Below are 19,000 nucleotides of genomic sequence, written 5' to 3'. Positions count from 1 at the left end.
ACTTATTTGTAACTATTAAGTTTTCCTCTTGGCAGTTCACTAGTTCACTAGTCTCAGAAATTTTGAAGATCATACACATAAAGAATTTTCACTAAAATAAAAAATGATTATACTACCAAATGCAATCTACAGATTCAATGAGATCCCTATCAAATTACCAATGGCATTTTTCACAAAAATAGGACAAAAAATTTCAAAGTTCATATGGAAACACAAAAGACCCCAAGCCAAGGTAATCCTGAAAAGTAGAATGGAGCTGGAGGAATCAACCTTCCTGACTTCAGACTATACTACAAAGCTACAGTCATCAAGACAGTATGGTCTGGCACAAAAACAGAAATACAGACCAATGCAACAAGACAGAACCCCCAGAGATAAATCCACACACCTAAGGTTACCTTATTTTTGACAAAGGAGGCAAGAATATACAATGGGGCAAAGATAGCCTCTTCAATAAGTGTTGCTGGGAAAACTGGACAGCTATGTATAAAAGAACGAAATTAGAACACTTCCTAACACCATACACAAATATAAATTCAAAATGGATTAAAGACCTAAATGTAAGATCACAAACTATAAAACTATTAGAGGAAAACATAGGCAGAACACTCTGAGACATAAATCACACCAAGATCCTCTATGATCTACTTCCTAGAGTAATAGAAATAAAAACAAAAATAAACAGTGGGACCTAGCTAAACTTAAAAGCTTTTGCACAGCAAAGGAAACTATAAGCAAGGTGAAAAGACAACCCTCGGAATGGGGGAAAATAATAGCAAATGACACAATAGACAAAGGATTAATTTCCAAAATATAGAAACCACTCATACAAGTCAATATCAGAAAAACACCCAATCAAAAAGCGGGAAAAAGACCTAAATAGACATTTCTCCAAAGAAAATACACAGATGGATAACAAACACATGAAAAGATGCTCAACATCGCTCATTATTAGAGCAATGCAAATCAAACTAAGAGGAGATATCATCTGATACTGGTCAGAATGGCCATCGTCAAAAAGTTTACAAACAATAAATGCTGTAGAGGGTGTGGAGAAAAGGAAACAGTCTTGCACTGTTGGTGGGAATGTAAATTGATACAGTCACTAAGGAACTCAGTATGGAGATTCCTTAAAAAAACTAAGAATAAAGCCACTACAGGACCCAGCAATCCCACTACTAAGCATATACCCTGAGGAAACCAAAATTGAAAAAGACACATGTATCCCAAGGTTCACTGTGGCACTATTTACAATAGCTAGTACATGGGAGCAACCTAGACGTCCACTGACAAATCAGTGAGTGAAGAAGCTGTGATACATATATACAATGGAATGTTACTCAGCCATAAAAAGGAATCCATCTGGGTCAGTTCAAATGAGGTGGATGAACCTAGAGCCTCTTAAACAGAGTGAAGTACGTCAGAAAGAGAAAACAAATATCATATACTAATATATATACAGAATATAGAAATATGGTACTGATGCAATTATTTGTAGGGCAGCAATGGAGTCCCAGACATAGAACACAGACTTATGGGTACGGGGGTGGGGGGCAGTGAGTAAGGAGAGGGTGGGATCTATGGAGAGAGTTAACATGGAAACTTACATTAATATATGTAAAATATACAGCCAATGGGAATTTGCTGTATGACTCAGGGAACTCAAACTAGGGCTCTGTAACAACCTAAAGGGGTGGGATGGGGAGTGAAGTGGGGAGAAGTTTCAAAGGGAAGGGGCATATGTATACCTATGGCTGATTCATTTTGATGTTTGGCAGAAACCAGCACAATTCTGTAAAATAATTATCCTTCAATTTAAAAATCAGTAAATTTTAAAAAAGGGAAGGAAAAAAAGAATTTTCACAAAAATCAGAACACTGAGATAATGGAAAGAATATTTTAATTCAATTTATCATTTAATAGATGAGAAAACTTGAGGACCAGAGAAGTGAAGTGTCTTGGTCAAAGACATATAATCAAAAAATTGATAGCAGAACGAATAGCATTTTCTTATTTACAGGCTAAGATTACTCACTACAAAATAAGTCATCTTCAGACACTATTTAACAGTATTACCCTAGCTCCATGGTCCTGGCTGTTCAATAAAATTTTCTGTAAATAAAATATTTCTGAACATAAAATATTTTAAATAAATAAAATATTTATTTATTTAAATATTTATTAAATATTTAAATAAAATTAACTATTTTATTTAAATATTTAAAATAAATATTTCTGAACATAAAATGGAAATTTTATGTTCTAAACTGTACAGTATGATAGTCACTAGCTACATGTGACTACAGATAAGCACTTAAGATATGATTAACGTAATTGAGACTGAATTTTTACTTTTAGTTTTAATTTAAATTTACATAACTATGTAGGGCTATTGTCTGCTGCTATGTCACGTCAGTTGTGTCCGACTCTGTGCAACCCCATAGACCGCAGCCCACCAGGATCCGCCATCCCTGGGATTCTCCAGGCAAGAACACTGGAGTGGGTTGCCATTTCCTTCTCCAATGCGTGAAAAGTGAAAGTGAAGTCGCTCAGTCGTGTCCGACTCTTAGCGACCCCATGGACTGCAGCCTACCAGGCTCCTCTGTCCATGGGATTTTCCAGGCAAGAGTACTGGAGTGGGTCACCAGTGCCTTCTCCAAGGGCTATTGTCTAGCATACAGCAAAAGCAAAGCTATAGAGAGAAGGAAGGAGAAACTGGACTAAAACTTTTAAATGAACCTCTTTGTATATGGAAGCCACATCATTGCTTCCTAAAATTTAAATAACAATAAAATTAAATCCCCCCCAAAAATAGAATCCACATAGACATGAAATCATATGGTATTTGTCTTTCTCCATCTGACTTTTCTCACTTAGTATAATACTTTCTGGGTCCATTCATGTCACAAATGGCAAGATTTCATTTTATTCTATAGCTGAGTAATATTTCATTCTATACCTACACCACATTTTCTTTATCCATTCATACATCGGTGAATGTTGAGTTTCATAAATGAATGTTGAATTTTGTCAAAAGCTCTTTCTGTACCTACTGAGATGATATGAGTTTTATCCTTCAATTATTAATGTAGTCTATCACACCAACTAATTTGCAGATACTGAACCATCATTTTAACCTTGGGATAAATCCACATGATCATGGTGTATGACCCTTTTAATATATGGTTGAATTTGATTTGCCAGCATTTTATTGAGGATTTTTGCAACTACCTTCAGTGATACTGGCCTATATATTTTTTTCATAGTCTTGTTTCTGAATCAGGGTGATGTAGGCCTCACAGACTGAATTCTGAAATATTCCTTCATCTCAAACATGGAATAGTTTGAGAAGGAGAAGGATTAATTGTTTAAATGTCTGATATAATTCACCTGTGAAGCCATCTGATCCTGGCCTTTTGTCTGTTGGGAGTCTTTTAAAAATTACTGATTCAATTTCATTACTGGTCATCTGACTGTTTATATTTTGTATTCCTGATTCAATCTTGAAAGATGGGTAAAATCCAAGAAATATACAATTTCTTCTAGGTTATCCATTTAATTGGCATATAACTGTCCATAGTAATATCATGATTTCTGTGATACTGGTTGTAAGTTCTTTTTCATTTCCAACCTATTTGGGTCCTCTCTTTTTTTGAGAAGTCTAGCTAAAGGTTTATTAATTTTGCTTATCTTTTCAAAAAATCAGCTGATAGTTTTACTGATCTTTTCTATTGGTTTTTTAGTCTGTATTTCTGTTTCAATTTTTATTATTTCTTTTCTTCTGTTACATCTGGGTTTGCTTGTTGTTTTTCTACTTTCACTTTTACTCTCTATTTCTGTTTTGATTTTTATTATTTCTTTCCTTCTATTAAATTTGTATTTGTTTGTTCTTTTTCTAGTTCCTTTAAGTCCATGTTTATTATTTTGTCTGATGTCTATATATTTATTAACTGAGAAAAATTACAGTATAAAATATAGTAGGAATTCATAAAAAAAGAATGTCCTTGCAAGACAATTCCCAAGGAACACTGGTATTTCTGTCTTTTATAAGTTTATTTTAGAAACACAAAGTTAGAAATGAAAGAAAGGAGGGTTAGGACAAACTTAGGAAAGGCTGCTGGTTGTAACTGAATATAGATTAAAGTCTGGATGAAGCAATTTGAGAGATACTTAAAATCTATACATTATTAGATAAATCATTTCTTACCTTTTGACAGCTTTGGTCAATAGGGTCCACTGGAGTAGATCTGGGATGGGTTACTCTAACATCATCTCTTCCACATTCCAGATTGGCCCATAATTCAGTTATAAGTGCATTAATAAACCCTAAGAAGAATTTTACATCATATTTATAGTATATTACTTCTTTGAATTGTGGTGGAAAGACATACTTATCCTTCTGACGAGACCGTTCCACAATGACAAAAGACATACTTGAATCCTGTATAAGAAATAATCTCTAACCTTGGTAGAAATTAGTGCTGATATTGTTAATATATGCTTATGATAAAACTATGTAATGACTAAATTATGTAATGACTAAACTCTCAAAACTATTCCCCCAGGGGACTGAATTTTGAGTCCCAGTTTTTAATCCTTTAGTCAATAATCTCTGTCATCATGTTTTCCTGAAAAAAAGCAAAAAAGTTTACACGTTACTCTGCAAATGAGTTAACACTGAAATGCAGTCTGGAAGGAGGTATCAGGAGACACCATAAGCAACCAAAGAGTGTACTTGTCTTCTCTTTCTCTAATGGAACTATCCTTTTGTATTTCCATATGCTTAGAACAGTTCTCTATTTCATACAACTTTTGGTTCTATACCATCTTCAAATTTTCCAGAGTCAGATACTATATATCTAAATGAAAGTGACTATTGAGTTTGATTATCAAATTCCTTTATGAGGAATCAAAGCATATGAAAAGTGTAAAACAAAACACCTAATCATAAAATCAGTAATTTAGGAGAAGGCAATGGCACCCCACTCCAGTACTTTTGCCTAGAAAATCCCATGGACGGAGGAGCCTGGTAGGCTGCAGTCCATGGGATTGCTAGAGTCGGACACGACTGAGCAACTTCACTTTCACTTTTCACTTTCATGCATTGGAGAAGGAAATGGCAACCCACTCCAGTGTTCTTGCCTAGAGAATCCCAGGGACAGGGAAACCTGGTGGGCTGCTATCTATGGGGTCGCACAGAGTTGGACACGACTGAAGTGACTTAGCAGCAGCAGCAGCAACAACACATTAGAGCAGAATGGGTTTCTAGTGTAACAAAATATATAGGCCCTGAAATCAAGACCATCAGGGTTCAAATTACTAATCTGCCAGCTTATTAAGTTATATATCTTTGAATCTTTTGAATTCTAACAGCATCAGTTCTCAATGTGAAAACTGAAAAAGTGCTACATTCAAAGGTTGCTGTAAAGTATAAATGAAACGATATACAGAGAGTTCTTAATGCAGTACCTAAGACATCATAGGGACTCAGGCAGTGTCAGTCTTCCTTCCTTTGTCCTATGAAAAATTGCATTTAATCCTTTCAAGGAAAGCTGGATACTATAAGGTTTAAAGCTTAATAACTCGACCAACAGGGAAATCTGGGATTGAATCTAGTCTTCAAATGTTTCCATTAACGTGCCCCTGAGTACTATAAATAAATTGGATTTTATTCTAAGTAAAGCAGTAAGTGGTTCGCTTAGGACAGCTTCTGCCAAGAAATATGTTTCATAATATAAGCAGTCCAAAGTTCAGCCAAAAAATACTTAAGATTTAGATATATCATAGAAAAATATTTTCATTTGAGGATAGACTCAATAGTGACCACTGAGGTTATGATTCTTCACTTCTAAGGTTTAAATATAATCACAGCATCTCTATCAGAGATTACATTTGGTCTCTGGTGCAGGGTTCAGTTAACTTTACAATACATTAAATCTTCAACGTTTGAACATCTTAAAAATCCAATCTGTAGTAGATAATACATGCTGACTATAAACTCCAGAAATAGTGGTGAAAATTAAGTGGGTGAGAATCTTTCAAGAAAGGAAGAGAAAAGGGAATAAGAAAATGATATGTATATGCAACAACTATTATGACTATAAATCTTGATTCATATATAAATCACTGAAACTGAGCATTAAGCCTATCAGATGGAACTATATCAAGAAAAGATGACACACTTTTGATTTATAAAGTGAAGGGTTCTTAAAGCCATTAGGTATATCTTAGTCTAGGTTCATTATGTACCACTGTTCTGAGGAAAGAAAAAATTGTATATATTTTACAGAAAAAAATTCCTAGTGGGATTTCATGGAAGAGAAAAGAAGGAAATACCATTAACACTCTTTTACCTACGGCCTAACTTGTGAAGAACTTCAGAGTGAAATAGTTGACACTTGTTCATGGCAGCTGAATTTTGTCTGGACTGGCTCATTTTATTTAAATTACACTTTTAAAGAACTTACCTGAATTTCGTAGGGCTATTGCACCTGCTGCTGTTGATGCCACTTGTGTAACCAAAACTCCATAACCAAACTTTTTATGCCTGCTGATCTAATGTAAACAAGAAAACATGAGAAGCAGGAAAACATAGCATGTTAATATTTTATTTACATTTTATATGCAGACTTACTGATTTCTTTATTAAAATGCTAGACAGTCTTTCAAGTAAAGATAACAAGAGCAGAAAAAAAAAAAAACTATAACGATTAGTGAGTTAATACTAACAAATATTTTTGACAATCTTATTTCAGAACTAGGCTCTGGTACCAGCCCTAAAACTAAGAAGCTTCATGACCTTAAACAAGTCACTATGTCTCTAAGTCTCTTTATATATAAAATAAGGGACGTTGGACTAAATGAAAAGAGATTCCTTCTAACTCTTATTTGTGTTATCTTACTATTTTATTCTTTAATTGGTTCTTAAATAATAAATTATCATTGATTAATCTGTATTGACTGCCAGTTTTTACACTGGGCTTTCAAATAAACAGCTTTAAAAAGAACAATGGTATTGTCTTAAAAATCATCCTTTTAGAGGCAATATGATTTTTTTCCCCCAAAGGAGGAAGTTATACACACATGCACGTACACATAATCCTCATTTAATATACATTGTAGAAAACCGGAAATAATTGCTACTTCACAGAGAATATTATACATATATTCATGGTAAAGTTCAGAAGTATCTCTTAGCAAAAATCACAATAAGGAAATAACAAAGGCACTATAAAATGTTCCTCCTTCCTCAACCTTCATAGGTTAGCCTGATCTTAGCCAAAGTGTTTGACTTCTAAATAGAGCTAACCATTTAGAATTTGTATTTTTCAACATTTTATTGAAAGGATAAGCATATGTTTTCATCAAATACTTAAAATATAAACTATACATTCTGTTTTAAGGGCAAAAAAGGGGGAGGGACTAAAAGACTGTGGGAAAAACATTAGGCTTATTTCTTCAATTTTTTGCTGCTCACATCTCTATAAATTTGCCTTCCAAATCTCATTCTCCATGTTCCTTACTTTAGTATCCATTAATTTGGCAATTAGATAACATAGAAGTACAACAAAGTAAGTGTTTATCTTTTCCCACATGGCTTTTTCCATGACAGGAAGAAAAACACCTTACTCATCAATCATCCCAAATGACCCTATGATTCAGAAACTGGTAGCCATAGGGGTCTCCCAATCAAGACTAAATACTAAAAAAGAAGAGGCAAAGAAAACCTTCAGAGAAGTTACAGGGGCTTCATTAAACAAGACTTAGATTTCATGGACACTGTTAAAATCTAAGACTAGAATCTCAGTTCTAGAATTACTGCCATCAATAACTACATGTGTGAACACAGGCAGGTCATTTATACCAGCTTGAATCTCAACATTATCTTCAGCAAAATTAAAGAAACTCTAGCTGCTTTCTTACAAGATAACTCAGAGTCTAAATTTTCAAAAAACATCTTGAATGGTATAAATTGATATTAAAGTATTGTACTAAATTATATGGTCGTAATTTACTGAGGTCCAGGGAACGTCTTCTATTACAACTAACAGCACAATACAAAGGAAGGTCAGATTGCTTTAAATTTTATGAATATAAAAAAAATGACATCTAATCCTAGGTATATTATTACAATAGTAAAAAGTTGTGTCTGAATGGTCTCAAGCATCTGAATGAGAAAGAAAAATGTCTTTGAATTGCTTGAATATTTTCAGAAATGGAATAAAAATGAAAACCCAAATGGTTAACTAGTATACAAGGAGAAATTAAAACTCACCAACAGATCAAAACACAATTTATATAAACATTAAAAGCCTGAAAACTTCTACATTTGCTATATTATGAATGTCTGTGTTCTGCCAAAATTCCTGTGTTGAACTCCTAAGCCCCAGAGGTGATGGTAGGAAGTGGGGCCTTTGGGAGGCTATTTGTGAAGGTAGAGAGTGATCATGAAAGGGATTAGTGCTCTTCTATAAAAATAAATACATAAAAGATCCCCAAGAGGCCCTAGCCCTTTCTGCTAGGCTACAATAAGAACATCAAGAAACAGCAACTTCCAGAGATAAAAGGAAACACTTTTAAAAGCATACCTATGCTGATTCACTTCCCTGTACAGTGGAAATCGACCCAACATTGTAAAGCAACTATACCCCAATTAAAAAAAAAAAAAAAAAACAAAAAAAACAAAAACAACAGTAACAACAACAAAAAGTATACCTATGATCCTAAGAAGCTCTGAAGTCTAGGCATATTCACTGTACTAGCAAAAAAATGAACATACTTCAGTGATCTCTGTGAGAAAGGCCTAGATTTTAAATTTAAACAGTAGCAATAATAAAAGCCCTCTACAAATATATATATTTCTTTCAAAATGTGAACCCTAAACTCTCATTGACACATTTAGACCCAAAAATGGAATTCCATTGAGTTTTAATATATCCAGATGTCTGATATATTTATAAAACATCTGGATGAATGAGTTTTTCAATTTCATTCAGTTGTGTCATCCTGTAAAATAGTCACAGATACCAATATCAACTCTAATGTCTTCTTGAAAAAATATCAAGTTAAATATTACAATGCTATATGAGTTTTTAATTGAAGTTTAATAATCTCTTCACAAAAAGAAACCAGAATGATGTTCTTAATGGCTTTTACAGAAACAAAAGTTCCTTTTGCCTGTGGCAGATGGTAATTCGCACCTGTAATTTCTTTGCATACTGGTTGAACATGAATGTCACACATTCGTTGATGGCACCTGTTCTTTGAAGAAGCAGTAGTCCTTTGGGAGTGGCAGCAAAATTTAGTAAATCATCTAACAAATTCTCTTCCCAAGCCATACTGAAAGAGGTAAAAAGAAAGGTATAAATGTCTTTATTTTTCTCAAAACTGGAAAAAAAAAAAAAAAACACACCTCAGCTTAATTCTACCAGCAATTAAACTTATAGAGAACACAGTGGCTGCAAAGTATTTAACTGTTTAAAAATAAGATAAACAGCATGGCTTCCTAAACAGTGCGCTGTTATTCTTTTTTCTACTATCTAATAATTTTCCTTCACTAAATGAATCAAATATTAACTGCACATATCAGCATTTTCATTATACCAAAATTCTCTCAACCAGGTCTTAATCTCATTCCACGTCTCCTATTAAAATTCTGTTGTGCCTAAATTCCCCAAGCCCCAGCTCTCCATTATTTCTATACATCCTTTTCATTAAGGAGTATTTGTCTTTTGACTTTCTAAAGCATACCAGGTACTCTATTTTCACTGGTTATTAGTTTCACTTTTGGAGAATGACATTTTTTCCCTCAGAATACTTCTAAAAGGCCAGTAGCATTCTCCAGAGAAAAACAAAAAAGAAAAGGAAAACAACTCAAAACTTTGAGAAGTCATACAGTAAACAGGAGACTCAGAGCTAGAAATCTGGAAACACAGGAAGGGATATCAGCATTTCATCTGAAGTATCAAAGTAAGAGAAAATTTTCTACCCATCCTATTCCTACTTGCTTGTAAAAACAAAAAAGTTGGATTTTAAAATAGGTCAAAATCAAATGTCTATATGTACAATGAAACAGAGTGTGGAAATGTGTGCCCTTTTGTTGCCCAAGGAAGTTTCAGAAGTATGTTTTGAAACTGGTAAGAGATTTGAAATCTAGAACTTTTCTGATTAAATAAGAAACAGTCAGTACGTGTTGACTGATATCCATCAGTGGTGATCACAAAGCAATGATCAAAGATACAACCATGTTCAAACACAAAATGAATATCTCTTGGATAAAGAAGGACAAAGAAGTAGGACTAGTTTTGAGGTAAATACAGGCAATGGAAACTAAATTTGGCCCAAATAGGATATAAAAGACTCAGGGTTACATATGAGATGTATGACCAATGGAAGGCTCACTGCTTAAGATTCATGATGGAGTAATACTACTAAAAATTGCATATGATTAGCTAAAGGCAATGGCACCCCACTCCAGTACTCTTGCCTGGAAAATCCCATGGACGGAGGAGCCTGGTAGGCTGCAGTCCACGGGGTCGCTAAGAGTCGGACACGACTGAGCGACTTCACTTTCATTTTTCACTTTCATGCATTGGAGAAGGAAATGGCAACCCACTCCAGTGTTCTTGCCTGGAGAATCCCAGGGACGGGGGAGCCTGATGGGCTGACGTCTATGGGGTCGCACAGAGTCGGAAACGACTGAAGCGATTTAGCAGTAGCTAAAATTAAAATATAAAATTTATATACTTAAAATATATAAACAAAATACTTAAATATAACTGACAAAAATTGGGACTTTTGACAAGCCATAACCCTAGGGAGACAGGAGGATACAGAAAAAGCCTCATTTCTAGAAATGTACAGATAATCAATTCACTGTCTAACTTTTAATGGTATATGCAATACCCTCCAGAGAAGGAAATGGCAACCCACTCCAGTGTTCTTGCCTGGAGAATCCCAGGGACGGGGAGCCTGATGGGCTGCCGTCTCTGGGTTCGCACAGAGTCAGACATGACTGAAGTGACTTAGCAGCAGTAGCACCAGCAGCAATACCCTCATCATCACTGACAGGAGTCTCAAGATGCCAATACAGTATTTAAAACATAGGGGAAAAGGAAAAAAACCAGAAAACTGCTTGACAGAGAAGAATGAATATAGAAAAGAAACTAGGAAAAATAGGGGAGGAAAGAAAGTAGAGAAGGAAAAAAACTCATTTTAAAATGAACTTGTAATTAAACGTCAAAAGACATCTAAAGCTAAGTGCCAGCAGAATCAACATTCATTAAATTAATCCATTCCAGCTGAAATAATTCAAAAATAATGACTACCTTTATGATTCTCAAAATTTTTTACTCTTCCATTAGAACTGAAACAGAAAAGCAGAAATGAAATAAAAATAAGTGAATATTAAAAAAAAATAACTATAAGAAATCTTGTGAATATTTTTTAAAAACCACTTAAAAAGCAAATGGAAAAAATATCAGCCACAAAGAATTATTGAACTGAAAGGTAGCTAGATAAGAAATAAATGTTTGAGGAAACAGATGAGACAGAACATGCTGCTGCTGCTGCTGCTAAGCTTCTTCAGTCGTGTCTGACTCTGTGCGACCCCACAGACGGCAGCCCACCAGGCTCCCCCGTCCCTGGGATTCTCCAGGCAAGAACACTGGAGTGGGTTGCCATTTCCTTCTCCAATGCATGAAACTGAAAAGTGAAAGTGAAGTCGCTCAGGCATGTCCGACTCTTAGCAATCCCATGGACTGCAGCCTACCAGGCTCCTCCATCCATGGGATTTTCCAGGCAAGAGTATTGGAGTGGGGTGCCATTGCCTTCTCTGACAGAACATACTAAAAGCTTTCAAATACATCTAATCAAGAGTCCAAGAGAACAGAAGAAATATTTGAAAAATACTAAGAATTTTCTAGATCAAAAAAAAGGTATCAGTCCAGTTTATTGATTAAAAAAAAAAAATTCAAAGTACTAAGCAGGAGTTAACTATATCCCAATAAATTGGGATATATATATATAGTTAACTATATCTCAATAAACTATAAAATTTAAAAAAAAAATGTTTTAAAGTACCAAGCAGGATAAACTTAAATCACACAGAAGTAGCAAATATCCAAAGAAAGAAATTAAAAGCTATGAGAGAAAAGATATGACCTATAAAAGTGGTTATACTAACAGATTAATTAGTTACTACTTACTCCAGAAGACAGTGGAGTAAAACCTCAAATAGTACTAAGAAAGAATGGTCTATCAAAACTTTTATACCCAGACAAACTACCATTTAGAGGAGAGAAAATGTGAGACCTCAAAAGCTCTGAACAGGAGGTGGGGGTGGTTTGTGTGGCCTGGAAGGAGAATAACTATTTTCAGACACAGAAAGATTAGTTTGCTTTCCTCAAAGCCTTAAGAACAATTAAACAGTTTACTTCTATTACCTTAAGACCTATAATTAGAAACTTAAAAACATCTTTCAGTAAGGGAAAAAAAGGAGCCTATCAGAAAGAATGGCCTACAAGCTTCAACAAATGGTGTAAAATAATAAATACAAATTTAATTTCTGTTTGAAGACATAAACCAGGTGATTAAAAATATTAAACCAAAATTCTAGATAACTATAAGACAGAACTATAGCATATTTAGAGGAGCAGTAACTGGTCAAAGTATGTTAAACTCCATACTGCTTTTCAAAACATGATATAAATACCCAATTACTTTATACTTTCTTAGAAAAATATATGGTTAAATATATATTGAGAATTTAGGAACAACCACTTAAAGAAACGTAACAGTGATTTATAAAGTCAAAAGCAAGGGGAAAATAGGATAAAATGTACTGATCTAAGATAAGGAGTAAAGGAGAAAAGTAAAACAGAATAGAAATAGAAAACACAAAAAGAAAAATAAGACCCAAACATCAGCATTGCAAAAATGTAAAAAACTTAAAAACTCATCTAATAAAAAACAGAAATTGTCAGATTGGATAAAAAATTCAAAATTTACTACTCTGAGTGACAGAAAATAAGAGATGAAAAAAAAAATACTTTAATAGTCTGACCCAATCTCCATCTAAGCTCCTTTTCATCCATTCCCATACAGCAAGAAATGGCCATAGGGCACATCCAGCAAGATGTTCACAAAAATGTTAATAAGAAGAGATTTCTTTCCTAGATAAAAGATAAAGAATGAAAAGAAGCCATTTGTCTCTACAATCTTTTTCCTCTTTGAAGGCTGTGAGCTCTAGAGGTTAGCCATTGTGCAACCTTGAGTGCAAAAAGAAAACATTAGTGATGTTTTCTCCTAAGAAAAGAAGACTGGATCTCAAACTGCATCACTAAGTCAATGCCTGATAATATTTCATGAGACTTTTTGCTTTATGAAAAAAAGAAAGCCTTACTGAGCTATCTGCAAACAGATATATCCTTAACTAATGTACTCTGCAAATGCTAACGAAAGCAAAGTATATATACAATAGTAGTATCATATAATATAAAACTTAATGGAAAGAAGAAATGAGATACTACATTAAAAGTTCCCAAGAAACAGTGAATTTTTATGTTCCTAACAGCATAAAATGCAAGTATGTAAAACAAAACCCCAGAAGTACAGAGAAAAATGGACATGTCAACTTTCAAAGTGAATGATTATACATAAGCAGACAAAATATTGGTGGTGATATTAAGAAATTTGGACTATCTCTATCTACTTCCAATGAAGAACATAAAATAGTATTTTCAAGTAAAGACAGATTTTTAACTGATCCTGGACTACAACACAAAATCTCAACCCACCTGGAAGTATATATATCATACAATCCATGTTTTCTGAAAAGAACAGAAATGAATTACAAGTCAACAGTATAATACAGTAGGTAAAGAAAAAACTATATTTTGAAAGCTAAATATATTCCAAATATTTCATGGATATAAAGGGAAAAAATCAAGATAATATTTTTAAGAGCTTAATAATGAAAGTATTACATATTAAAATGCATTAAAGTTAGAATGTCTGATGTAGATTTCTTCTACTGATATCCATTCTCAATTGTCTTTTCACTTGCTCTCCTATCCTACTAAAGTGAGAGGAGTGAAGATAGAGAAGGAAAGAGAACATCAGCAAAATCAAAGCCTGGTCTTTGCATAAACCTGTTCTAATGCAAATAAAAAGCCATGGCTGCAAAAAATACTAAGAATAAAAAAATGAGAAATAATTACAGCCAAAGAATTTTTTAATATCACAAAAATACTTTGAACAAATTAACACCAATATGTAAATATTCAGATTAAAAAATATAGTTAAAAATTACTCATGCAGAAATAAAAAATATAGAATGAACCATTTAGCCATTAAAGAAATTGTGTTTTTAAAAAGTCTACTCTGACTCTCCAAAATGTAAAACACAGGCAAAAACTTGCAGGTTGTATCACACAATCCTAAGAAAGAGTTAATATGTTTTAATTTACTGTTTCTAATAACTTAGCATTTAGCTCTTCCTTCAAATTATGATGAAAAGACTCAATATTTCAAAACAGAAGGAAAATCTAAGCTATAGAATTTGCCTGTCTTTAGAGAACCCTTCCCGGAGGACAACAGGTAACAATCTCATTGCCTTGCTTACTCCATTGCTTTAGCCTATGCGAACTCCAGTTTTTGAATGGTCAGATATTAATAGAGGGTTAGACACTCTCATGGCACTTAAGTTTTAGGTGTTTATTCATAGGCTGTTTTTGCAGTCCAAAGATAACTGTTACTTCCCTGTAGAGATTTACCAAAGGCCCCGTGTTAACTAGTCGGGGCAGGGTGAGCATCTTTGGTTTTTCTCTGACTATGTTCTTGTCTACAGTCACCCTACAGATGGCCCCTAAGTAGTCTGTGAAAGTGAAAAGTGAAAGTGTTACTCCCTCAGCCTGTCCAATATTTCAAGACCCCAAAGACTGTAGCCTGCCAAGCTTCTCTGTTCATGAGATTTTCCAGGCAAGAATACTGGAGTGGGTTGCCATTCCCTTCTCCAGGGGATCTTCCCAATCCAGGGATCGAACCTGTGACTCTGCACTGCAGGCAGATTCTTTACCATCTGAGCCACTAGGTAAGTCCCATATAGTCTGAAGTCATTGCAATCACTGATATCAAACTAGCCTTGAGAAATCTTATTTGGGGCTGCATTTCAACGTCCAGATTTAGAGATATCACCTATGATGACTACACAGTAGCTTCTACCTTCCCTATAGTACTGTAAGCACCAATAAATGAAACGATGGAGAGGAAATCTCCAACATACACTGTGAGGAAATAAGGTCAAACTACCGCACATTAGTCTGTCACAGGCTCAAAAATATAGATTTTAGCAGCTCTTCATTTTACCTTTTTCAGTAAGACTGAGTAAATGTTATGGTCCATGTCATTATTTAGAAACTAGTGCCTGGTGGCAGAAGAAGTGTTATTCATTCCTTTACCCATTCAACCAAGCTATCAAGCACCTGCTACATGTCAGAGAAAGGCTAGACTAGTTAACCGACCAAAATGGTTCTACACGCAAGTGTTACCAAACTACAAAGGAAAAATAATGCCCACACATACCAATGTTTCAAATAATACAAAAGATACTCAACTCCATGAGGTATTTTGATGACAAAAATGAAAACAGTTCTATTATATCAAAAACCATTAAACCTTTGTTTCTAAGAGTAATATCAGATGTTGAAGGAAACTCCTTTTCCTCTAGCATCAAGTTAACACGTGGAGGACATTCCCCAGTTTAATACTGCTTGCCGCACTTCACCTAATCACTCACTCTTCCCCTTGAAGAAGGGACTCAGGAAACTTGGAGGAGGACTAAGAATGCTAAGCTAGGCGATGCCTCTCCCCAAATCCAGCACTTCTTTGCAACCCAGGTACCTGTAGGAAGCACACAGTCTGCTCTGTTCTACTATGCAGTTATGGTTGATCTTTGTAAGCTCTGCTTCTGAGGGTGAGGAAAGTCTGACAGTTGATTGGGACAGAAACGTTCAGTTCAGTCACTCAGTCGTGTCCAACTCTTTGTGACCCCATGGACTGCAGCACTCCAGGCCTCCCTGTCCATCACTAACTCCCAGAGTTTACTCAAACTCACGTCCATTGAGTCGGTGATGCCATCCAACCATCTCATCCTCCGTCATCACCTTCTCCTCCCACCTTCAATCTTTCCCAGCATCAGGGTCTTTTCCAATGAGTCCATTCTCCACATCAGGTGGCTAAAGTTTAAGAGTTTTAGCTTCAGCATCAGTCCTTCCGATGAATATTCAGGATTGATTTCCTTCAGGTTTGGCTGGTTAGATCTCCTTGCAGTCCAAGGGACTCTTAGTCTTCTCCAACACCACATTTCAAAAGCACCGATTCTTTGGCACTCAGCTTCCTTTATAGTCAAACTCTTATATCCATACATGACTACTGGAAAAACCATAGCTTTGACTAGATGGACCTCTGTTGGCAAAGTAATGTCTCTGCTTTTTAAGATGCTGTCTAGGTTGGTCATGGCTCTTCTCCCATGGAGCAAGTGTCTTTTAATTTCATGGCTGCAGTCACCATCTGCAGTGATTTTGGAGCCCAAGAAAATAAAGTCTGTCACTGTTTCCATTGTTTCTCCATCTATATGTCATGAAGTGATGGGACTGGATGCCATGATCTTCAATTTTTCGAATGCTGAGTTTTAAATCAGCTTTTTCACTCTCCTCTTTCACTTTCATCAAGAGACTTTTCAGTCCCTCTTCACTTTCTGCCATAAGGGTGGTGTCATCTGCATATCTGAGGTTATTGATATTTCTCCTGGAAATCTTCATTCCAGCTTGTGATTCAACCAGCTTGGAAGTTCACATGATGTACTCTGAATATAAGGTAAATAAGCACGGTGACAATATACAGCCTTGATGTACTCCTTTCCCAACTTGGAAACAATTTGTTGTTCCATGTCCTGTTCTAACTGTTGCTTCTTGACCTGCATACAGGTTTCTTAGGAGGCATGTAAGGTGGTCTAGTATTCCTACCTCTTGAAGAAGTTTTCAGTTTGCTGTGATCCACACAGTCAAAGTCTTTGGAGTAGTCAATAAAGCAGATGTTTTTCTGGAACTTTCTTGCTTTTTTTCAATGTTCCAACAGATGTTGGCAATTTGATCTCTCCTTCCTCTGCCTTTTCTAAATCCAGCTTGAACACATGGAAGTTCTCTGTTCATGTACTGTTGTAGCCAGGCTTGGAGAATTTTGAGCATTTGCTGTTGTGTGAGATAAGTGCAATTGTGTAGTATTTTGAACATTCTTTGGCGTTGCCCGTCTTTGGGATTGGAATGAAAACTGACCTTTTCCAGTCCTGTGGCCACTGCTGAGTTTTCCAAATTTGCTGGCATATTGAGTGCAGCACTTTCACAGCATCATCTTTTAGGATTTGAAATAGCTCATCTGGAATTCCATTACCTCCACTAGCTTTGCTTAGAGTGATGCTTCCTAAGACCCACTTGATTTCGCATTCCAGTATGTCTGGCTCTAGGTGAGTGATCACACCACTGTGGTTATCTGGGTCAGGAAGACCTTTTTTGTATAGTTCTTCTGTGTATTCTTGCCACCTTTCCTTAATATCTTCTGGTAAATGCATGGATTATGGTGGCTCAGACTGTAAAGAATCTGTTTGCCATGCAGGAGACCTGGTTTGTTCCCAGGGTCAGGAAGATTCCCTGGAGTAAGGAATGGCTACCCACTCCAGTATCCTTGCCTGGAAAATTCTATGCACAGAGAAGCATGGTGGGCTACAGTCTATGGACCACAAAGAGTCAGACATGACTGAGAGACTCACAACACTTTCATGCTCCCTTTTACTTACAGCCCACTGACCACACTGTGTCTTCCACCAGAAATAATGTTCTACCCTTTCTAGACAATTAATATCCATGTATTCACTTTAACTTACTTTAATTATAACTTCTTCTGGAAATATTTCCCCAAGTTAGCCTGTACAAACCCTCTATGATTTGTATCATAAATTTAGCATACTATATTGCCATATTGTATTTACTTATTTGTATTTTATACTATATAGTAAGTTCTCTAAGGTATGTAGGCATCCATAGAACTCGGCAAAGCACTCAGTCCAATAAATACCTAAATACATGAGTAGAAAATGAATGCATGAATGAAGACAATAAATCATAAATCAAAGAAAACAGACATAAAAATTACCAGAAAAATTAATTGCAGCGACATTTTTACTCACCCCTTCATGCAAGAAAAAATAGTTGATTTAGGTTTCACAACTATATAAAAAAAAAATTATAGCTGACATTTAGAAAATTAACTATTTGTTAAGCATTATACCATTAAAGCAATGAAAAAGATTTTGTTTGTTTGACTGGCTTTTTTTTAGTTAAACAATACCTATCTAAAGATAATTTTTTTTTTCAATTTCTCTAGACTACCACTTAAAACTCTAATTATCTTTTCAGATTATGCCAATACTCAATTAGAAAGAGACTCCATGAATATATGATCTTAATTTAAAAAAATATATGTATATATAGTTCCCATTAATCTGACTCCATATCCTATTGATAACTGTGGAAAAACATATGAAAACATCTAAATTAAAAAATTAGTATAGAGACTTCCCTGGTGGTCCTGTGGTTGAGAATCCGCCTGCCAATGCAAGGGTTCTATCCCTGCTCTGGAAAGATCCCACATGCAGCGGGGCAACTAAGGACGTGGGCCACAGTTATTGAGCCCCTGTGCCCTAGAGCCAGTGCTCCACAACAGGAGAAGTCACCAGAAAGGGAAGCCTGTGCACTGCAACTAGAGAGCAGCTCCTGGTCACGGCAACCAGCCTTTGTGCACGGCAACAAAAACCCAGCACAGCCAAAAATAAACAAATAAAAATTAAAAAAAATAAGTATGCTAAGCTAAGTCGCTTCAGTCGTGTCAGACTCTGTGTGACCCCACAGACGGCAGCCCACCAGGCTCCGCCGTCCCTGGGATTCTC

The 19,000-nt window shown here is 35.4% G+C and overlaps 1 protein-coding gene across 1 annotated transcript in view; it reads right to left on the bottom strand.

Annotated features, from left to right (window-relative positions):
• Positions 1-19,000, bottom strand: part of TBC1D32 (TBC1 domain family member 32) — a 215,902-nt gene that overhangs the window by 126,763 nt on the left and 70,139 nt on the right. The window contains exons 19-21 of the mRNA XM_070376353.1: positions 9,201-9,339; positions 6,468-6,555; positions 4,208-4,326 (exon numbers count right to left, since the gene is read on the bottom strand). Coding sequence (XP_070232454.1) covers positions 4,208-4,326; positions 6,468-6,555; positions 9,201-9,339 — 346 coding nt within the window. The remainder of the gene's footprint in view (positions 1-4,207; positions 4,327-6,467; positions 6,556-9,200; positions 9,340-19,000) is intronic.

Source organism: Bos mutus, chromosome 9 (genome assembly GCF_027580195.1).
Source record: "Bos mutus isolate GX-2022 chromosome 9, NWIPB_WYAK_1.1, whole genome shotgun sequence".
Classification (NCBI taxonomy): domain Eukaryota; kingdom Metazoa; phylum Chordata; class Mammalia; order Artiodactyla; family Bovidae; genus Bos; species Bos mutus.
The sequence above is the reverse complement of the archived record's forward strand: the minus strand, read 5'-3'. Positions and strand labels throughout refer to the sequence as shown.